General features: G+C 44.6%; 1 protein-coding gene across 1 annotated transcript in view; it reads right to left on the bottom strand.

Moving 5' to 3' along the window:
* tcf4 (transcription factor 4) overlaps positions 1-24,578 on the bottom strand; it is a 262,646-nt gene that overhangs the window by 189,594 nt on the left and 48,474 nt on the right. The window contains exons 5-6 of the mRNA XM_080476604.1: positions 5,958-6,013; positions 3,328-3,403 (exon numbers count right to left, since the gene is read on the bottom strand). Coding sequence (XP_080332730.1) covers positions 3,328-3,403; positions 5,958-6,013 — 132 coding nt within the window. The remainder of the gene's footprint in view (positions 1-3,327; positions 3,404-5,957; positions 6,014-24,578) is intronic.

The raw sequence follows: 24,578 nt of genomic DNA, 5'->3' as shown, positions 1-24,578 counted from the left end.
TAAATCCTCTAGTATATGAAATCAGTACTCTCTCATATGTTGCTGCTATATTTAGGGTAACCCATTAATTCTTTCAACTCCCAAAGCGAATGAAGTTACAAAGCAACAACGTGTTCTAAACCTCATTAACAATTTATTATTTGGGTTTTGAAAAATGCGATGAAATTGAAACACGACAGTTCAGCAGCGTTCAGACAGTCAGACTGAATCCTGAGAGTCAACCGGCTTTTATTACCTCTTGTACCTCGGTATTTATCCAGTGAGGAATGCTGTATATACCACGTTTTAAAGTTATACAGCTTGTCAGTTTTACAAGATTCCTGAAATAACTGAAGCATAACGGTTTTAATCATTTACTTTTTTGTATTTGGAAAGTTTGACAAGTACTCCAAGTAAATTTAGTGAGTGCAACATAAAGTGTTAAAACGTTAACAGTGAGATATTTAACAAGCATATTTAGCATTCAGACCGTTCTTATTGGGACTGTGATAGCATGCTGGATGTTAGCTACGTAGAGCCAAGAAGCTAGCTGCATGAATCTCGTCGCGAGGAATCGCGATATAGAAATGAGACGTTGCCTCGCTCACAAACAAGTTTGGATGTTCGGCACAAAGTCATGAACTGCTCAAGATTTTCTGTCACCATGGAAATGACAATTGCGGAGGATCGTCAACTGTGGAATTGAGCTGCCACCCAGTGAAGTGGCGGTAATGACCACATCAGGACGGACTCGGTGATCCTTTCTGCCCCGGACTGTTACCCCAGAGTTGGCTTCAGCGTCTGCTGAGTTAGCGAGAATGAAGCAAATCCAAAAAGATGGATCAGAAGATGAAGGATAGCCTTTCCCACTTTGAGCACCAAGTCCAAGCCTCCTGTTCAGTCACTTATCGTTTGTGGAAAACAGTTTTCATCCTGCGCGGCGCCTCAGAGTGGAGAAACTCCATATTCATGAAATCTCGTCGCCGTTAACGTCGACGCCGAGACACGAAGAGGAAAGTAAAAAAAAAAACAATACAAACATCAAAGACAATCTCATTTTACCTCCCAGAGAAACGATTCCCCTCGAGTGGAGGAGTCGCAGGTAAAGCGCCAGTGAGGAGGATCTCGGGAAAACTCCGGAAGTGTCGGCGCGTGTGCGCCATCGCCGCCGCTGTCTCCCTCTCTTAGCGTTATCATTATCAAAGTAAATTGCGGTTTCCCGCGCGCCAGATGAAGAATACAATATTTCCATTTCTGACTGTGCATCGTCTGCTCCTCTCGGCCTCGGCGGAATCATCCCATAATCACAACACTGTCACAACACATCGCGCTCGCCATGGATCATTCCTGCGGGGCCCCGCTGAGTCGCACATTCCTTTTGTTTTGTTTGCGGATTCACAATCGGGTGGGGGGGCCGGGGTTAATTTTATAATGAGAAGACGTAACGACCTCGGTTTAATCTGTTTTAAGGGAAACCCATGACGATTCCCTGTGTTCGTTGACGTACCCGCTCCGATTCGACAGAACGCCGCGAACGCCGGCCTCCCACTGTGTCGCTTCCGTCAGAATCTACCGGTCCCACCAGAAGAGCTTGAAGTTCCGCAGTCTTGAGCTACAGTTGGATCAGGCCAACGGGTCAGAGGTCACAGACTTTATTTAACCGCTGTACTGAAGACGAGCAGCAGTTTCCTGCTGCGACCCAGTCCTCCAGCCATCACAGTCTCTAATCCAACCTTTTCTGCTGGGAAAGCTTCAGATCTGAGGACCAACTGCCGCCTTGTGGACGTAATGTTGTGGCTGCTTGATATACGAACGTGGCCAAACAGTGAAGCTCAGCCGGCAGCCATCATGTCTGACATCGTCTCAACGTCCTGCAGGACTGTTTTGGTCGCTGACGGTGAAACTCTCCGTAGATCTGATGGGAGATCAGCATCAAAATGTACGATGTAAGGCATCGGCACCGGCATTCGATTTCAGCGAGGGACGGATACAAACTGTCTTTTGTAAGTAGAATCATTCAATAAAATATCTTTGATAAAACAACCGAGAGGATTCACACAAAGAACAACGTCAGAGGAATCCAAACTATGAAACCACGCAGCCAAACTGGTCCGGCTTCAGACAACAGGAGAGGATCGTTCACAGCAGATTAAATCTTTGATACAAGAAGCTTTACTTTAAGAAGGATTTGGAAATAAAACAACGTGCTTGTTTCTGACAGACGTGAATCATCTGGGACGGGATGAGTTACACTGCGGTTTCAGTGACGAGCACACAGAGACGTCTTGGTTTGGCGGAGGAGACGTTGACAGCGTCTGATCAAATATCTGAACGCGACCTGCGACTCAGGATGAGGACTGGAGTGGCTCGCTGGTTCACTGGGCGAAGCTCAGCAGTTCACAGGCTCATGGTGGAAATCTGAAATACCGCACAGCCAGGTCCAAGGCCATGCTCACAAGGACAGAACGCACAACATGCACACCTGATTTACCTCCGCTTGGATTCAAAAGGAAACTTTCAAATCAAAACCAACGAGAGAAAAAAGAGCAGGTAGAATCAAACGGCTCGGAGCTGAAGCATCCAGTCAGAGGTAATTAAGCTGTGTGCGTGTGTGTGTGTGTGTGTGTGTGTGTGTGTGTGTGTGTGTGTGTGTGTGTGTGTGTGTGTGTGTGTGTGTGTGTGTGAGAGACAGATTATCTGTGTCAGTGGCCATTTGCTCACAACTGGCGCCACATCGGAGAAAGCCAGAGGCAGAGAGCATGATGGGTAAATGAGCACACACTGCCTGGCGTTTCTCCACACGGCGGGCCGAGAGAGAGAGAGAGAGAGAGAGAGAGAGAGAGAGAGAGAGAGAGAGAGAGAGAGAGAGAGAGAGAGAGAGAGAGAGAGAGAGAGAGAGAGAGAGAGAGAGAAATTGCATGCCAGATGACCTGTCTCCTCCTGTGTATGCTAGTGTTTCACTAATTCTCTGCACACGCACACAGGCACACACACACACACACACACACACACACACACACACACACACACACACACACACACACACACACACACACACACACACACACACACACACACACACACACACACACACACACACACACACACACACACACACACACACACACACACAAAGACAGAATGTCAGCAACAAGGAGACGAGTGAATCCAAGTTGATGGCCGGGAAGAAGCAGACTGTAAACCAATAACACACACACTCTGACACACACATACACACACACACACACACACACACACACACACACACACACACACACACACACACACACACACACACACACACACACACACACACACACACACACACACACTCATCTTGCCTCGTACCTGTTATCCTGGAGTTGGCGTACGGCGGTGAGAGGCTGTCATGTGAGGCCATGTACTGAGATCCATCTGCGTAACTCTACAGACGAGGAGGAAAGAAAAGCAATTATTCCCGGTATGATTGGTTATTTTCCTGATTCCACCTCGCCGCTGTCACCAACGGCATCATTTGCAGGTCGGGGAACACGACTCCACTGCCTGATCACACTGGCGCTGCCACACTGAGGGCAACAGGAACAGAGAAGACAATCACAGAAGTTTCAGTATGAAGCGGAAAGCTGAGGGCGTCTGGCTGGATCTGTCTGACTCTCCATCGAGCATGTTTTGGTGCTAATATATCAATATACAACCTGCAAAGTATTTTACGGCTTCTGAAAATGTTGGAAAGAGCCGACGTGGTCAGCTCGCTGTGTGTAAAGCAACCTGCTTCATTAACTTTCATTTCACGGCATCGTTTCATCTGTGAGCTGGTTTCTATGGTGACAACAATATTGTTTGACATTAACCTTCGGATTCGTCTGGTTTTGTTTTACCGTTGATCTCACACACCCCCTCCTGTGAATTCCCACTTTCTCAATTGGTATTTGAATGCACCACAACCCTTGAGACACATTCTATTCTATTCTATTCTATTCTATTCCATTCTATTCTATTCTATTCTATTCTATTCTATTCTATTCTATTCTCTCCAGCAGCCTCAGATTCATCAGTTACTTACAGAAAGTAATTTAAATACCAACATTACATTCCATTGTTCACGACTTCATATGGTGTCTAGGAGGAAATCGACATAAAAGGAGTTAGTGATATTCTGTGTTAATTCAAAATGAAATGTGGTTCCTGAATTAAAGGGCTGCGCTATGAAGACCCACAGCTGGTTGGAACTTGAATAGCAGTTTTGAGTCTTTCTGATTTAGCTTTTTTTCTCTCTGATGAAATAAAAAGCAGTTTCACCACCAAGATCAATGCACAAAAGCGTGAAGAGACATATTTTAAGAGTGAGAATTCTTCACTTTAAACAGAACACTGCTGATATAAACTCATTGGTCTTAATATTAGAACTCTGTGACGCTCGCATCCCGTATGTTTAGTATTTTTTCTACTTTACTTTGTGTCTCGTGGCTGAGGGCTCCACCAAACTGTTTTCTGGTCCAGATTTCTCCACTGGGAGCAACTTGGGGATCAGTGTCTTGCTCAAGGCATGAGAAGAGACCAGGAATTGAACCTGCAACCTTCGGCTTGAGCGACGACTCTCCCAGCTTGAGCCGATTCTACGACAAACTAACAAACAGGTGAAGACACAAAGTGACACTTCCTGTGGAAGTTTCGCCGACTTCAGTCAATGAGTGTAATTCATTTAACAAACTTAGATTTTTTTTAGTTTATGAGCTCAATCGCAGCATATTTGTTCCAACAGCTGCAGCCTAACGTTTCAGGATCAGGATCAGGATCCGTTCAGGAGTTTCCTACACAAATGACAATATGGGAATCTGTTCTTGATGCAGTTATAGCCCCGTTTACACGACAACGTTTCACGTGACACCTAATCCGTTAAAAAAAGAGGAGTGCGTTTCCACTGCACGCTGACAAAGATGTAGTTAGTCTGCCGGGCCACGCGAGGGCGCTGTTGCTTGTTTTTGTAATGATACCACACAGACAACAATACGCTATAAATGTGAAGAAAATGGAGAGAACCTGTCGTTCGTATGGACTGATGACGAATCGGATGCTATCAGTCGGGTGAGTCTCGACTATAAAACTACTGATATGGACGATAAAACTAGAATACATACGGCGAGTCAAACCACTATGGGGCCGCCATGTTTGTTTACAACTGGATGAGCAGGAGGGAGGGGGAGAGATGAGCGCGCACAGTAACAGGCTCCGTAGCCTCCGGCAGTGTCTGCAGGACAGAATAGTGACCGTGAAAGAATCTTTCCACCTTGGGAGCCGGTATAAGAACTTCGTGGATGCAGTGAATCCGCACACCGGTGTCGTGTAAATGGACCCCCCAAAAGAAGAAAGGTTTTTTTGGATACACTCGCATCCGTTGTCGTGTAAACGGGGCCTAAGTTCTCCTGGTCGTCTTCAGTCTGGTCACCTCGCAGAAGAGTCTCTCCACTTCTTCACAGGAGGTCTGGGGTTCTAACACCCCTCCCTAACTCCTCCGGTAACTTTACATTGTCCAACAGCTCCGTTACTGTCGTAGTTAAACACTTCCATTTTCTGATGAAGTATAAATCTGTTGACAGCTGAATATCAAGCGTGCTTCTACTAAAGGCCTTCAGTGGTTACGATCTGTGTGCTTCGGCCCGTGTGGCGTACGGAGCAGCGTGCATGAGGACCAGAAGAGAAGAGTTCAGCAGAGATGAACGACAGTTGTGAGGCTGAAGGCTGAGAGGACGTTAAAAACTCCTGTTTGAAATGTGAGGCGAAGAAGAAGAACCAGAGTGTGGCTCTCTGATGAAGAACAGTTGGCTCGGGACAGCCACAGTACAACATCAGTACATCCACAGTACAACATCAGTACATCCACAGTACAACTACAGTACATCCATAGAACATTCCACAGTACATTCCACAGTACATCAGACATGAGAGAGCATCACATGAAAGTAATGAAGTGTTGTTACCTTTGAGGAACGACTTCCACTCGCCCACGATGCTGTACTCGTTCTCTCCTCCATGTCTGCAGGGAAACACAAGAGAGAGTTTGAATTATCAGGACGAGTTCACAACATTAGACGTCTAATAACAGTCTCATCTCGTGCTCCAGGGAGCCGATGGGGTAAAAGGGTCACGTTCAGGGAGCCACAGTGGTGACCTGCCTGCTGTGGGATTTGAACCGGCAAACCCAATCTCACATCTGCCTCTCTAACCTCAAGGCCACCACTGACCCTCAGTGTGGACCTAAAGAGAACCAGTACTTTCAGTCCTGTATCAACGCTGAACGTCTGCTGGTCGTAACAAGGAGAAAATGTCTGCATTCCTTGAACGAGATCAATACAAGCGCACGCTTTACAGGTGATGCGAGTCCTCATCCAATATGGCCGCCACACTGAATCCTGTAAGAGCTACTTCTGCCTGTAATGTGAATGTAACCTTGAATAATTGACTTTTGTTTGTGTAGTGAGTGAGGGAAGCAGCTCAAAACACAAGAAACAACACAGATCCAAATTGTCAACCAAACTGTGCTCAAAGTGATTAAAGAATTAAAAAAAGAAATATACAAACAGGAACTAAATTATTTAAAGTATTTTAAATAAATCAAGTAAAAACTACAGGCACTTTCACCAGATCTCAGAATATATATTCTAATCACTGAAATTTATCAATAAGTGACATTGTTGTTCATCTCAAGTTTGGAGCAATCCTGTGCGTCTCTATGGCCGACACTGTACGTCGACGATGACTGTTCTCCGTTAACCGTGTCGTTAAACGTTATTGATTGTGATTGTACAGCTTTTAATGTGTCTGAGAGATTTAATGGTCCGCTGATCCCTCCGTTATCACAGCAAAAGGTCAGAGGTCACCCCTCAGGACAAAAAATCAGGTAATCGTGTGTGTGTGCGTGTGTGTGTGCTCATGAAGGGTTAAGGGGAGGAAGCACACACACACACACACACACACACACACACACACACACACACACACACACACACACACACACACACACTGATGGACTGTGGAATCATTTCATGTTAGATAATGTGACTGCGGTAAGCTTTCTTTATTGTGTTTTTTTAGGGAACATAAGCTGAACAATGAAAACAGGGAACAGGATAAAATGATCAATATAAACATTTTGTGATCATATTTAATTTGTCCAGAACAGTCGCAGAATGAGATTAACAGTGTTGAACAATCTTGGATTTTTGTTGTTAGGGAACACAATAGAGTGGCATGATTAGAGAACATGTATTGGACCCGTGTAAAACATAAATGAGACATGTATTTAGTATGACATTTATCACATGTCTCATTGTTAACAAGTCTTTTAGAGTTTTACAGTAAGATTCTGAGAATTCCGTTCATATGATGAGTGTAAGAACTCAGAGGTTCATCACAACTCACAAAAGATTTAGGGAACATCCATGGATTAGATTAAGGGAGGTTGATTTCTCCTGACCAGTCGTCACTCGATTCACGACATGGAAAACGCGGCGTTGCTAAGCTAACCAGCTGATCGAAGGCGGGCGCCAGCGGTGGGCGACGTTCAGGTCCGGTAGAGCCTCTGTCCCCACATCGTGACCGAGTCGGGCGTATGCTACCCACGCCAAGATGCGGGGCGGTTCTTACGGCTAACAGCTGATTGATGCCGGTGGCTATGCTAACAATGTTCTAAGATAAGATAAGATAAGATAAGATATCCTTTTATTTATCTCACATGTGGAGAAATTTGCAGACTGGTAACGGCTGACTGATGAAGTTAGTTTCATATTCGATCATCTTGGTGATTAAAGATGTGCGTCCCGGACAGAACAGGACAGGTGCTCACCATAATAGCGGCTATATTATACAGTTTGATATACAAGTCGCTCCTGACTAGTCGCAGGACCAGTCAAACCATGAAAAAAAGTGTGACCTAAAATCCGGAAAATCCGGTATACGTTTTGGAGCATACACTTCGCAGCTAAATAAATTATGAAAAGACACAATTTGAATTTTGGTAAGATGCAATCAGCTTTATAAAACACATGCCAAATAGGATTTATGGAGAACATCCATAACCGTTAAGATTGAGGGAGCAGGTGGAAGCCGGGATTCTCTTAGCATTGCTGGAAAAAGCAAAAAAAAAATTGTAAGTGTCTGTGCTTCACAGATGACATTTAAACAGCAATAAACTGAAAGGAATCAACCAGAAGAGATAAAAACACAAATGGGCCTTGGTGAGGGGAGTGCTTCGTTCACGTTGTTCTACGTTGCATCTCTGCCGACGGAAACAGGAGGAGGTGGATTAAAAATAGAGAGAAGTTTGAAGACAGGTGCTCCAGATGCAGGAGGAGTGGGAGGTGAAGATGGGAACGAGCGAACGAGGATGAGGAGCACACAATTAAAGGAAGTCTCCTCCTCCATTGAAAAGTGAGAAGCGGGGGGTGGGGGTGGGGGCGGGGGTGGGGGGGGACTGGATGAGAGGGAGAGGAAGAAAGGGAGGAGGAGAAAAATACAAGTTGGTGTGCAAGAGTTGAAAGATGTGGTGGAGGAGGAGAGAAGGAGGAGAGAAGGAGGCGTCCATGTGTCCTGCACCTGATAAGGCCTCCGATTGAGGGCTATAAATTACACCGGGGTGGGCGAGGGAGAGAGAGAGAGAGAGAGAGAGAGAGAGAGAGAGAGAGAGAGAGAGAGAGAGAGAGAGAGAGAGAGAGAGAATCTACACGCACACACGCACACACACACACAGTGCAGGTTATCTATCATCAGTTAATGAACTTAGACTGACAGACAGCCCCGTGTCTCTCACACTGATCCTATTAAAACCTGCCTGACACAAAACAGACTCCTATTAATACAGTTAGCCCTGTGTGTGTGTGTGTGTGTGTGTGTGTGTGTGTGTGTGTGTGTGTGTGTGTGTGTGTGTGTGTGTGTGTGTGTGCGTGTGTCAGAAACAGGCTTGCTCTCTGGATTACCAAAATAAGGGATTTATCGGAGGATGTTTAAGTAGCAGGGAGCAAGTTTAAACATTATATTGTAAATGTACCCTGGAATCAGAATTATTATGATTGATTAATGTGTTTTTCTGTTTAGGGGGTAGAGTGAAGTAAAAATGAAAGTTACAGAATCCAGTTACAGAATCCAGAGTGAGATTAGTTCCTGGTCTATATCGAAAAATGTCAATACGCTTGAAAAGGATTCTGGATTCAAAATATATGCAAAAGAAACTTTTTTTGTGTGTCTGTGTTATAAATCTAAAGTATGCAGAAGCTATGAAGTCTGAACTGCGTTCTGGAGAAAATGATTTGTTGTGAGCAATACCTTTAATTAAACTCAATTTAGAAAATGATGCAACAGATTAATCTTATCACTACAGCTAGAACAGTAATGTGACAATATATAAGCATTTTTTTGTATACATTCTCGTATAATAACCTTTAATAAGTTCATTGATATATTTTTTTTGGTTTGTTTTTCTCAAAATCTTGCGGACGGATAGAATAAAGTGTGAAAGTTACTGTGGCCACAGCTGGTGAATGTCAGCATAACATTAAGTATTACACCTATTTTTGTTTCTCTCAGAGCTGAATATAACCCTGTTGAACTGAATGCACCTGCTTGAAAAGGGTGTAGCGCTGACGGCTGCTCACAACACCAATCATCAATAAATTAAAACGATACTGTTTATTTTTTACTCCTAAATCATTATTAGAATTACTATTGCCACTACAGAACAAGTGCACTGTTGGTGAAAATATTAAATTTCAATTGTGATCATAAAAGTACTTTGAGAAAAGACAATACTTTTTTTCTGCTCTCTGAGTGACTGAATACACCACCTTGTGGCTCAGATCGGTACTACAACTCAAAAGACTTGAAGAAAGTATGACGACTTGCTGACTTTATTACAAAATTGTCTTTGAGATTAAAGCGGCACTGTTTATTTCTCTCCCAGTCTGATTTCATGTGTAGATTTATTATTGAAATGACATATTTTAGCTTTAAATGACTAAACTCAATGCCATCAAATGAATCGCTGTGCCCAAAACAACCCGATCCTCCGAAAATCATTAATCAATAAGTTTGTAATGAAGCGAAAGCCTGTTGACATGTGAAGCCTGCCACGCACACACGCACGCACACTCTCAGTAATGGTCTGTGATTGACGGAAGCGAGGACAGTGGCCATGCTGTGAGTATGTGTGTGCACCTGTGTGAGCTCTATAGCCCCACTGTTCTCATCTGGTCTCCAACCAAACTCTGTAATTAACTGAAGGTCTGCACCAGCCCCCAACACACACACACACGTCAGGCAGTGTGCGGCGCGGCGATCACAAACAGTCAGGGCTGCCGTCAGAGCTGTCGAGCTCTCAAACTCCCTCCCAACAACTCGCTCTCGCACCCCAAACGCAACTTCTCTGAAACGTGACGGACAAATCAGCACCCCGATGCAGACTGAAGCCGGCTGATAGAAACCAAGGGAGGATTGGACACATGATTCTGGTGTTTTCTGATCTTCCCACTGACTGAGCATGAAGTCCCTTTAAAGTCAAACTCTGCTGTGTAATCAAGCTGTTTTAACGTTCGGAACGCCACATATCCCCGAGCAACAACAGCAACCACAACCAGCCGCAGCAGACCTTTATTGGAGTCGCCCGGCAGAGTGAAAGCTCTACGTTCTAATGAAACCAAACTCTCTGGTGGCTGGTTCTGTGGCTGCAGCGTGACGAGGAAATACCTTCCTGCTTCCAACAAATCACTGGACGTCACAACTGAAGCGCTTCAACCTGTCAACTCCAAGGAAAACAAGTCAACCTGAGAGTGGACTGATTTCTGTGTCTGTCCTCCGGTTCTCTCGTTCTCGGAGAACCAAGTTTTCTCCCGCGTCTGGTTCTGCAGGCTTCTCCTCCTCTGTGCCTGGTTCTGCAGGTTTCTCCTCATCTGAGCCTGGTTCTGCAGGTTCCGCCTCCTCTAAGTCTGGTTCTGCAGCTTTCTCTTCCTCTGAGTCTGGTTCTACAGGTTTCTCCTCATCTGAGTCTGGTTCTACAGGTTTCTCCTCCTCTGAGCCTGGTCCTGCAGGTTTCTCCTCATCTGAGTCTGGTTCTACAGGTTTCTCCTCCTCTGAGTCTGGTTCTGCAGGTTTCTTCCTGTTAAAAAGGATTTGTTTCTTTTCACGGTTTCCACTTTGACAGCTTTGTTCTTCTCGATATAAAAGAAATATAAATGAAGCTGAATTGTAAAAAGTCCTCAGATTGCCCTGCTAATTCAAATTCTCATTTCATATTTAACCTGTTTTTTTTTTGTAAAATGTCAAACATTTTGAGCAGGTTTACCTAAAGTGGTCACTGAGTGCCTTAACAATGACGTTAATCCATGGTAGTTTGAACTATGGCAGGTTTGTGCAAGCTAAATAAATAGTAACTAGTTACTAAAAAGAGTAACTGTACACGGTACACGCAGCATTAGCGGAGCTTTTAGCGCTGCAGTTCAGTCAGCTAGCCGGAGGAAGATGCTCTAAAATTGGAGGTCAGGAGTTTTTTAAAGACACTGCTTCCTGAAGGGATGACAATTAGCTTAGCATTTTAACGGCTGCTGATGCTAATCCCAGCGACAGTAGACACAGGCTAACACAGAAAGCTAACAGTTCATAGGGCCGGTAGAAGGATTGCGTTACCTCAAACTGGACTCAATCCTCTTTTGAAACAGGAGTTTAGTGACATAGCAACAGGTACAACACCTTCAATCAATAGTTTTCATCTACAGGTCTGAGCACTATTGTACTTCTGACTTATTCGATTTCTATATTGCGCATGTTGTTACAATATATTGAGCAATTCTCACGCTCTCGCTAGCAATTCCCCGATACCGATACCTGTATCGTATTGGCTCTGATACCACACTGAGTACGAGACATTATGTGTCAGCAACGTCGCCGGCAGTACGCAAGAGTTTTGCAGCTTAATATGAATGAAAAAACGTAAGAGAGACTGCAATCTATATTCTGCCAAAATTTCAAGAGAAAGATACGTAAACACCAGCAACTAAATCATAAGAGGCATTTGGACCAGCAGAGTTAGCCCGATGGCGCTCAGTAGTTCAGAATGTAGCTCCAAGCTGTGCTACATGCTACATGCTAAGGAGTTTCAGGCTCACACACCGGGGATGCTACATGGTACATGCTAAACATGATTTAATTCTACCTGATAGTCATTACCAGCAGCTCGATTCCTCAGTCTGCAAGCCACAGTAGCATAGCGCAGAGCACAGATTGACGCTATGCTACTGTAGACTGTGAGGTTGGTGGAGGTGACGTAGTGGAGGTGGTTCACGGACGTGATGCAAAACCTTCACACATCGTTTGCATGTGGAGTATGAATTGGGCTCAATGGCATTTAGGTACTCATTTCAGTATTCGGTACTGGCGAGTAACTAAAGCTTAGTAATGGTCCTCAGTTTCAATCAATAACTCCGCTCAGCTACAACTTCAGCCTCTTTTTAAGACTCTATGGAAACAGCTCCACTTAAATCAGTCATTTAATTGGCAGGTTTATGCACAGATCTGTTTGATACTATAAGTAGAATAAACTCCAAAAGAAATGACACAATGGTACAACAATAAGTGGGCCAGATGCTGGGCTTTTGTTTTGAAGAGTAAAGGAAGTCTTTCTCCATGTCCCAAACATCCCGTGTGAAGCTGCTTGATATGATAATCTGTTCATACGGGATCATACTGAGCTACGGGCTGGATTAACACAGCAGGACTTCATCTTCAGGAACAGAGTGGCGAGGAAGAGAAGAAGAGGTGAAGGAGAGGAGATGAGGAGGGATGGAGCACCAGAACACATGAGCACCAGGAGAGGCAAAAGAGAGAGAAAAGAGAAAGAAAGGAAATAAGTGCAAGAGAATAAAAGAGAAGTGGCATTAATACATAAAAACTGGAAGCAGCGTTGGTGGAGACCTCGAACCCTGGCCCGTCTGAGTTTGCCCAATCATGGTCTCTGGCCCAATCATGGCCTCTGGCCCCTTTAAAAATTGAACAAATATAACTTGTGAAGGTTTTAACAAAAGATGACTTTTATTTTGAAAATTGTGGGGGGCTTTTATTTTGATAACCTACTAAACTCTAATTTAGCTTGTGGCATAGAGGCCACCACTTAACACCAACCCGAACCCTCATTTTTTCTGGTTTCCAGAGGTAAGGAGCTATTAAGCCACTTTCAGCTCGGGTTGGTCCTGGAACCCCTAACCCTAGGGCGGGGTCAAAAGTGGGCGGGACCCAGCAAATTAGGTAGTGGTCCGTAAACCTAGCCCCCCCCCTCCCCCTTTAGGCCACGCCCCAATTATTAGCTCAATCGAACCAACTTTGTTAGCATGCTAACTGGCATGTGAAAATCACACAGGTTCCAGGTTTTGTTTTAATCTCCATACGACATTCCTACGGCCATGGTGGCTGTTTTAGTGTTTCCAGGTGGCGCTGGAGAGCACATTTTGGCACTCTGGAGTTTATTTTTTACATGTGCTTAATTCTTTTGTCAGTCTTGATCAGCGTGCAAAATTTGATTCAACGTTTTTGAGTGTTTCGTGGGTCAAAATTGGCCTCAAAGTCGCTGCTTCAGGAGCGAAAGAAAAAACAATAATAAGAAACGGACGAAATACTAGAGGGTCCTGGCCTTTCCTGCTCGGTCCCTAATAAAGCAGGATGGAAAAGAGCTCAAACAATCACTTTATATAATGCAGAGGGAAGTTTCATTCCCATTATTATCCTGGTTAATCACACACACACACACACACACACACACACACACACACACACACACACACACACACACACACACACACACACACACACACACACACACACACACACACACACACACACACACACACACACACACACACACACACACACACACAGAGCACGAATTAAGAGTCAGATTACATCTCTGTATCTTCTCCTTTAAAGCTGCTTAAACTGTCTGACACCCGCAATCCCACAGTGTGTGTGTGTGTGTGTGTGTGTGTGTGTGTGTGTGTGTGTGTGTGTGTGTGTGTGTGTGTGTGTGTGTGTGTGTGTGTGTTATACAGGAAGTGATGTAATGACCGCAGTGGGGAAATGGACCACGTCCTGTTTGGGTCTTCCTCTCGTTCTCTCCTCCTTTTCATCTGCTCTCTTTTCTTTCTTCCAGTACTCCTCTTTCACTCTCTCCTCCTCTCTTCCACATCTCATGTCATGTTCTTCTTCTTCTCTCCTCTTTATCCACGTCTTGCACCTTTCTTTTTTTTCACTTAAACTTAAAATTTCTTCTCCCTGTGCTTCCTCTCATTTCTTTCCCTGGCGTCTTTCCTTCCATCTCTCTTTAATCTCTTCTTCCTTACAGACTTTCTTCTTTTTTTTATTGCCTACTTTCTTACCACCCATTATATTCGTCCACCCCCCCCCCCCTCTTTATTCCTGAACATTGGCAAGATAGGATTGGAAAGAACGAACGAACGAACGAAAGAAAAAGAAAGAAAATTTTGCATTCAACATCCATCCATCATCTACCATCCATCATTTACCATCCATCATCCATCCATCCATCCAACATCCATCCATCCATTCAACATCCATCTATCATCTACCATCCATCATTTACCATCCATCATTCATCATCCATCCATCCATCATTCATCATCCATCCATCCATTCAACATCCATCCATCATCTACCATCCATCATCTACCATCCATCATTTACCATCCATCCATTCCTCCATCCATCCAACATCCATCCATCCATTCATCATCTATCCATCATCCAGCCATCATCTACCATCCATCATCTACCATCCATCCATCCATTTATCCATCCATCCATCCATCCATCCATCATCCATCATCCATCAGATGACAGCACTGTTATTTTCTCGGTTCCATCCTGCTCTGGTGGAGTTTGCATGTTCTCAGCTGAAGCTTCCTCCTTCTGGCTGCCTGTCAGTTTTAGAATAGATTTTAAAATTCTACCACTTGTCTTCAAAGCCTCGAAGGGTCTGGCTCCTCCTTATATCAGAGATCTGCTAACGCTGTATAAGCCAGACCGCCGTCTGACATCCTCTGGCAGGATCCGTCTAATGGTCCCAAAAACTAGGCTAGTTGCTCATGGTGACGGAGCCTTCACTGTACAGGCTCCTGGGCTCTGGAACGCCCTGCCAGAGGAGCTCGGACAGGCAAACTCATTACTCTGTTTTAAGTCTGGTCTTGAAACTCACTTTAATCGCTTTGGCTTTAATAAACTGAAATTCTTTTGTTGGTTTTTTTGCTCTTTGCCCTTTGATCTCTGTATTATATTATTGTTATCATATTGTGGTTGTAATGCAAAAGCACTTTGTAACGACGTTTAAAAAAAAGTGCTATACAAATAAAGTTATTATTATTACAAAAACTTGCTCATTGAGTTAATGACATTGATTAAATTACATTAATAAAACACTCACAATGGCCATTTTGAATGTATTCAAGCCAATGACATAACACATCGTTAATAATGCCATAAAATAACTTTAAAAACATATAAGACCATAATTGAAAGAGTTCTAAATAAATACACACTTTTTAAGAAGCGAACTGCAAAAACTGGAAAACAAACTTCATCCCCAATAAACCAGTCCTGTTGATGTAGTATTACATTTCTGTCTGCAGTGACTACAATTTACTGCAACTTTAATTCTGTCAACTCTGAGGTGTGTGAGGATGTATGGACACACACACACACACACACACACACACACACACACACACACACACACACACACACACACACACACACACACACACACACACACACACACACACACACACACACAGGCCAATGTTTCCTGTCATTCAGCAGCAGTGCAGTTCTATAATTAGAACATCTGGACTGGGGTAGTTTTAGAGCCAGTGGCTACACACACGCATGGACACACACACACACACACACACACACACACACACACACACACACACACACACACACACACACACACACACACACACACACACACACACAGAAAGCGAAATGAAATATAACATGCTTTACATTTCAGTCACTTGTTGTGGTTTTTTTGCTGTTTTGTTCAAAAAAAGCACATTAAAGTCAGAGAAACAAACAACAGCTTGGAGAGCTAATGGCACGCTAAATGAATAGAGGGAATAGCTCGGGTAAAAAGAGGGAGAGAAAGAGAGGGAGGGAGGGAGGGAAGCACAAAAAAGTAAGAGAAAAAAACGGCAGCAAGTTCAAACATGGCTTTCTTGAACGAGCCGTGCAGCGTGGTTTTTTTTGTTTTGTTGTTGTTGGGTTTTTTTTAAAGACAGCCGAGCTTCAGAGCCCACAGATGCCTTTCCAAAAAGAGAGATTAATATTGATAATAAGAAGGCCGTTCCTTTTTGTTTTGTTTTGTTTTTTTGTTTTTTTTTTTCCTCATCTCCGTGGTGGATGGAAGAATAAGCGGAGCGGGCGATTCCTTTGACAAACCCCCTCGTCTCTCCACACAGGCCATGTGAAGCCGAGCCAACTGAGGCTTAGATCCTCACACACACACACACACACACACACACACACACACACACACACACACACACACACACACACACACACACACACACACACACACACACACACACACACACACACACACACACACACACACACACACACACACACACACACAGAAAGCAGCAGAGTTAGCAAAACTTTTAGAAAGACAAAGTGAGAACAATGCAGATGAAGGCAAAGAGCCAAAGGCTGAATTTAAAAGAGTAAACAGGTTTTTTTTTTTTTTTGAAGTGGTTATTCCTTTAATAGTGACACTTGCAGACTAATGATGGAAACATTTGGTGTCTCACGAGCTGAAATCCGAGCAGCTACCTCAGAGCAGTGGCAGGTGGATTTCTGTGGAACCCAGACCCGGTCCAGACCCCCCAATGAGGCGCTTCCAGAGCTTCAACACCTCAACGTTGTCCAAACTATGATTAGACGTCAAACAAACCATTTCGAATCCGTCGATATCAAACGATCCATTGCCGCTGGTCATAGGCGCCGATCCCGTGGGTGCTGGGGCGCCCGAGCACCCACTGAAAAGGTGGAGCGCCCACCGGGGGGGGGGGGGGGGGGGGGGGGGGGTACGATCAAAATAGAAAAGAACTAAACATATTTGAATGAATTGTTGAAAACCTGCCGCCTCCCGGGGAGTCAGACGAGAATCCTCCCGCTGGAGTCTCACAAGGCTTTCGACACCACATCACTCAGTTTGATCTTTTCATCCTCCCGCAAAATATAAAATGCAAAATACAGTGAAATGTCCAGAAAACTTTTCCTGTGGTTGTTGCATTCTGGGTGTTTTTACATCCAGCATCACCAATACCTCAGCTCGGGTTAAGTGCTTTGTGTGTTCGTTACTTTAAAGAAATTCGTTTTTTTAATCCATGTTTTGTTTGAAACTTTGGTGTAACGTGAGAGGGTGAGATGGGAAGACAGTGAGAGGGTAAGACAGTGAGACAGTAAGATGGTGAGAGGGTGAGACAGGGAGACAGTAAGACGGTGAGAGGGTGACACAGGGAGACAGTAAGATGGTGTAACGTGAGAGGGTGAGATGGGGAGACAGTAAGACGGTGAGGGTGAAACAGTAAGACGGTGAGAGGGTGAGACGGGAAGACAGTAAGATGGTGAGAGGGTGAGACAGGGAGACAGTAGGATGGTGAGAGGGTGAGACAGTAAGCTGGTGAGACGTGAGAGGGTGATATGGGAAGACAGTGAGACAGTAAGATGGTGAGACAGGGAGACAGTAAAATGGTGAGAGGGTGAGACAGGGAGACAGTAAAATGGTGAGAGGGTGAGACAAGGGAGACAGCAAGATGGTGAGAGGGTGAGACAAGGAGACAGTAAGACGGTGAGAGGGTGAGACGGGAAGACAGTAAGATGGTGAGAGGGTGAGACAGGGAGACAGTAGGATGGTGAGAGGGTGAGACAGTAAGCTGGTGAGACGTGAGAGGGTGATATGGGAAGACAGTGAGAGGGTAAGACAGGGAGACAGTAAGATGGTGAGACAGGGAGACAGTAAAATGGTGAGAGGGTGAGACAGGGAGACAGTAAAATGGTGAGAGGGTGAGACAAGGGAGACAGCAAGATGGTGAGAGGGTGAGACAAGGAGACAGTAAGATGGTGAGAGGGTGAGACAGGGAGACAGTAAGATGGTGAGAGGGTGAGACAGTAAGCCGATGAGAGGGTGAGACGGGGAGACAGCATTTCCGATGAGTTTTTGCCGAAGCCCGTCTCCAGGTAGATCAGTATTTGACAATTCAATTAAGGCTGGTTTCTCTCTGCGGAGGTTCTTGTGTTTGTTGGCTTTATAAAAACTCTATCTGGTCGACACCTGCCAGCTCAGAGCGAATGTAAGCAGAGGGATGAGGGAGCTTAATCGTACACGGAGCGAGAGATTGTTAAAACTGGAGAACGTCCAGCGGGTTGGATGAGGAGAAGAGAAGCGGTCTCTCAGCAGACACAAAGAGGTCCACCAAGCAAAGCGGGAAGCAGCGGCGCTGCGTTCAACAAGCTCGGAGAATTCTACCTTGACATCTGCTTTCAATTAACAAGGAAAATATTTTTTTAAAAAAACAGCCCTGGATCTTGATTATCTCCTCTCCTTGTCTTTCCTTCTATCAAACAAGAGCGGAGTGGCTCCTCCACTCACATCCACACTGAAGCAGGTGGATGGGTTTCTGCTTCCCGCTGGAGGTCAGAGGTCACAGCTCCCCAATGGCTTCATTACTTTGGTTTCAAGCACCTGCTTTTCAAGGTGACACTTGTTTAGCAAAACAGAAAGGATGCAATCCACTTCAGCTTCACATCCAATATTGACGTCTACGTTTCTCAATGGATCGTTTGAACACTTTTCCATTTGGCGGCACGATGGCTGGAGATGTTGACGGAGGACAAGAGTGTTTCCCCACCGCCACATCCTGACCTTTCCTCTGTACTATAGCACTTCCGGCTCTTCCCACAAATCTTACTATTGCATTTCTTTCCAAGCGTACAGTCAGATATGAATCACCATGCTATTCATTTGTAATTGACCACATATGCGTGTTCAAGAAAGAATCAAAGTGTTTCATAAGCTGGAGAAATCCCAAATGAGCCCAAAATATCATAAAACAAACCAAAAATGTAAGAAGTCTCACTGAAAGCCTCGTTATTGAAACATAAGTAAAATCAAGAATATCAAGAAAAATCTAACTCAAGAAAAATAAGTTTCAACTTGTAGAATAATATCTTTCTGAGTGTCTTTACTTCTTGTGAGATTAATATAAAAACCTCTTTGGTAAAAGATTAAAACATGCAATAATCAAAGGCTATTAATACGAGCAATGATAAATCAATCCACTTGGATTAGTCTCTAGTTTTACTTAAAAATCTACTTTTAAAATCCAAATATATATATAAAAAAAAATGTAATATTTCATTTTGTCCGACATGTTGGAATGAGCAATGGGTGCTCGATCCACCAGAGGGCGCTGCTTTAAATCAAGATACTGAAGAAGAGGAGTTCTTTTTCAGAAAGCAGAAAAAAGAATTCAACAATAGCTGCAATGGTGACGACAGAAGAAGGAAGTGATCTGAGGCTTTGATTGGTCTCGCTCTACCAACACTGCCTCCCATGGTGACGACCCGGTACAGCAACATTTATTTTGTGGTGAGAAGCTCCCACGAGACGGACAGGAAAACAGACGTTACTCCAGTAGAAAACGGACGCAAGGATTCATAATCATCTCCATTTGACATGAAACAAAACGAGCCATAAATGTGACAGTTTATGTAAGCATGGGATTAGCATGGATTAGCAATAGCTGATCTCAATGTTAGCAAAGTTAGCAGTTAGCTAGGAGTTCAAGGTCATTCCACAATCGATGCTACGGCAAAAGTGAGTGAAAACGTCATTCTCTCTGACTTCTATTCACAACGGTGCAAATATAGGAAGTGTACTGAAAGTTGTAAGGTGAAGTACCTCAAATCAACATTGTTGAACAAATGATCAGCATGGATCATAAAAAGATACTGCACTTCCGTGTCAACGTTTGGTCTTGGGAATACGTTGAGCACACGAACACAGTGCAGGAGAAAGTCCAGTAAGAAAGTAGTTTTATGTTTGAAGAAGCTTTTCTTCCAGGCTGTAAACTTCACAAACCATAAAGCTGCAGATCACTGGAGCTAACCGCTAAATCTGCACTCTCAGCGAAACAGGGAGGTTCCTGCTCCAGATAATGGACCTTTTCCACCCATTACTTTGGAGACAAAACAACGGCAGAATGAAGCGGCGCAATCTCCCGTTGCGCTAATCCGCTAGTCAGGCTAATGTCCTGCATGTTGGTTTTTCTGATATTTAGTTGAAGATCAAGATGTGCAAGACGTCCAGACCAGTGTTGGTGAACTCTGGCCTGACGTCTCCTCCGTGTTCTCACACACACTCATATCAGTACAGATCATTAATTACAGTGACGGTCAATCATACAATCTGTGGCGTTTGCTGAGCATGAAAACTTGACTTTCCCGACTCTGGCGTTTAATATCAGGCCGTCCAATCCTCACAGGCGACGTAACTAAGGCAAGAAAATGGCTTTTTGAACCGGGTCAGCGGTTCAGGACAAAGTCCACCGACGAGTCATCGGGCGACCGTTAAGTAGCTCAGACTCAAGAACACGTCTCAGGTTGTCAACAGTAGGACTGCACATGTCAGAGAAAACTATTAAAGAACACTTTGTGGAGCCTGGTGGAGACCTGGGACACTGTGGGAGGGGGGGAGGGGGGGATGGCCGTCGGCGTTTCGCTTCACGTCAGACATCAGAGGAAACTGTTGACTTGAGAGTAAAAGACTGATCAAACATCTCATCTGAGAGCAGAGCGACGTGCACTTCATGCTGGAATAAGATTACCCAGTTTTATCTCCTCAGGACGGGAAAACAAAGAGCTGTGTGGCCACTCCACAGGTCTGTTTGACTGCAACAAGCGAATGTTGGGTTATTGTGGCCCGTCTGCTTCGTTCATGCTTGTTTTGAAAGAGTTTCGTCGAATGCTGTCTCCCAAACTCAAAACTTCTAACTCATTCTGAAAGAAGCAGACATGAAAGACGTGACAGCAGGCTAAAGTTGACAGTCTTATCTCAGTGCATTTGGATATGTTCAAGTTTAATTCTAATGTTTGAATCTTGAAACAAAATAAAACGGGAAAATATAAAAGTGCATTGGGCTGAAACTGCTTCTCACCAGCAGCAGGAAAACTTCCAAGATGTTTATCTGAACCCGGGATTCTCCACTCGTGGGTCTCGACCTGAAAGCAGGTCACAAACTGTTTCCAGGAGGACTGTCTGTTCACACCAGTGAAAACTGTGGACAATTTCCTGTGCAGCAAATTATTGGCACATGAAAAGACGAAGACATCAAAACTGAAACGGCATTTGGATCTACACCTCAGGCAAAGTGTATTTTATATCGAGGGATTCTGTTTAAAAGAGGCTGAAAGTTACTTGATTTAGATTTTTACTTTTCATTAAAATACAGATAATTGATCCTAAACTGAGATCGCACCATATTGTAATTCAGTGATTGTGAAAAGATAAAAGTCTTGATTTCCTCGGACGAGTGGAGAATCGTTGACCAGTTTGTCTCCGAAGCCTCCAAACACCTTCACACTGGCGGCGTTCATCCCGCATCACACCTTTACCTGACTCCATTAACATAAAAAAAGCAAAGCCAGCCTCTTTCCTCCTTTTCGTTTCCTTTCTTCCCAGCTCCCTCCCTCCGAGCCTTTCCTCCTGCCCTTCATCTCCTCCCTCGCTCTTTCTACTCTCTTTCTTCTCCCCCTTTAATCTCCCGCCTCTCCTCGCTCTTTCATGGCGTCCTGTCGTCAAGTGTAAACATGACTGAGCGCCGAGCCGGAGGGTTGGGCTGCTATCAGCACTCCTCCGCTGCCGTCCTCCCGTCACGCTCCTCCTCCTGCTGATTCCTCCGAGGTCCCATCCCGGCTCGCTCCACAGCAACACTTTCAGCCTCTGGACAATGTGGCAACGGCTTTTCTGGAACAAACGGCAGATTTCTGACGCAGTTCAGGTGCTCGGGTGTTTGCTCTGTCTCGTTTTTAACAACAATGAGAATTTTACAGATGTTTACTTTGCTCCACTGCCCTTTCCCCAGGACCAGATATCAATTAGTCTTTCTGTCTACGTCTTCCTCACTACTCCACGTCCGAACGCAAGATGTTGTCCAACTTTTTTCTTTCTGCGGCTGCTTCTTCTGATTCGTGCGGTTAGCTTTGTTTGTTAACTACTTTTGGGGGCGGTTGGTAGAGCGGTCATCTCCCAATCAGAAGGTTGCAGGTTCAATTCCCATCTCCACATCGCCACATGCTGAAGTGTCCTTGTGCAAGGCACTGAACCCCAAACTGCTCCCATTGGAGTGACATCGCCTTGCATGGCTGCAGCCTCCATTGGTGTGTGAATGCGTGAGTGCATGGGTGAATGTGACGAACAATGTAAAGCAGCTGAAAGACGCTATATAAGTGAAGTCCATTTACCATTTTGCCCAGAATGCATTGCGCACTACGTCCCGTCCTCTCACCGATAGAAAGATCGTTAGTAAAGGAACCGAGACCGAGCACCTGAAGGGGACCAGAGATGTCGTTAGCTCCGGTTCAGAGCTCGTCGGCGTGTTCACGTCGCTCAAACGAAATGTTTTTTTTCCCCCGAAGAGACTCTGGTCTGGATCAAACAGGGGAATGTGAACACGCCCTGAGCTTACCATTGTGATTCCTTTCAGAGCGACATCTGGTGGCTGACAGTGGTACTGCTCAGAACAGCCTCTGTGTTAGCTCATTTGAACGTGAGGCATATAAAGGAAATAACTGTTGCTGGAGAGTGGCGCACATCGTGTTGTGTATTCTTGGTCGAGATAAAAAACAGAGCCAATGAGCTATGGGGAGGAAACGACAGAAAAGAATGTGAAAGTTTGTAAAATGTCTTAAAGTAGTGATGAGGTGCAGATACTTTTCAACACAAGGTCACATGACTATATACCAATGTTTCACAAGAGCATTGATGTTTTTAAATTGTTTGCTGAGCAGGATGGACTTCTGTTCTCCCTCGGCCAATGTGTCTTATTCTTTCTTTAATTGAAATTGAATCAAACCAAGTGAAGATGGGAAAGTTTTCCGTACAATGGAACCGAGTCCATGAAGTCACGTGAAGCCAAATGTACCGAGTCTCTTGTTCCTCAGGCCTTCGGCTGCGTGTCTGCTGAGTCCTACTGGTCGTATCATTGGAGTGTTTTAATATCCCGGTGGAGTGGCGTCAGTCCCATCTGCTCTGGATCTGTGTGTCTACGTGGGATCTGAAGTGTTGCCTGTTGTCATCTGCCGATCGCGGACGTCTCGTTCCAGACTTCCTGGTTCCGTCACCTCTTGCATCTGATCTCGGAGTTCTTAATAAGGTCCCAGCCTGTTTAGGATTTGTACCTCTGCCGTGTCTTTTTGTTACAAAACTGAAGAAATAAGAACCGAGAGTCTTCAGGCCGACACTTTGGCCTGTCCTAGACAAACATGAGCCATCGGGAAAATATCCTTGTCGTGGCTCAAAGTCGTTGGTCTTTGGGTTTGTGGACAGATGCTGTCTCAGTCAAACATCATCGTCGTTTGGATTCGGTGGAGTTTGACATTGTGCAGTCAGAGCTGCCATATTAATAGAATCCATGTCACGAACCTGAAAAATGTTATCATACCTGTACAACTGTGCTTTGGTTTGAGAAGCAACGATTCGTCCATAAATACTTGAGCCAGAAAAAAACACACACTCTTCTCTAAATTCCTCTTTATAATGAAAAGCTTCAAATTAGAAAAACATTGCTTGGTTTTCTATTCTGTGTCGAAGCAGATGCTCTGTTGATTCATTCAAAACTAAATCTCAGAATTTAAAGTTGTTTTCTTGAGTTTGTTAATCCGTATCCTGCCGAGTGAGTTTTGTTTTTCGTAGCTTTAAATATCATTTTTACACAAGAGCGTTCCAGAACAAAACTGCATAAAAGCTGAATAAGTGAATCCAAATTAACTGTATTTTTTTTTTTATAAACTCCAGCACATTTCTATGAACTTCTTGCACACCCACGGTTTTTATTTTGGTCTTCTTCATTTATGAATAATGTCTGTAATTAACTACTCATCCAACAACAATCCCCACGTCTCACTGCGTCTTTAAATAGCAGTACGTTTTCACGGGCTGGAAGGTTTCCTGGATTATTCCCCCTCAGATTGGAGCAGCAGCAGGACACCGCGGTCCACTAAATGTGCAGAAAGGTGTCCCGCTGCTGCTGCCGCTGCGAGGCTGCCGCGGCCTGACATGATGAATTTGGGTGCCGTGAGTCGTCGCGGTTGGGATGGGATTAAAAATAGCCGCTCACACACTAACCGCACGCACCTGTACAGGAAGAGCGCCGCGCATTAGTTATGAAGCAGTTGGTTTGTGGTGGAGGGGAAGTGAGAGTAAGGCTCAGGTGAATTCTGTCAGCTCCAGTTCAAGCAGCTAATAATAGATGACCAGTGAAACCGGC

Source organism: Lipophrys pholis (assembly GCF_963383615.2).
Source record: "Lipophrys pholis genome assembly, chromosome: 12".
Taxonomy (NCBI): Eukaryota; Metazoa; Chordata; class Actinopteri; order Blenniiformes; family Blenniidae; genus Lipophrys; species Lipophrys pholis.
This window is presented reverse-complemented; position numbering and strand designations above follow the sequence as displayed.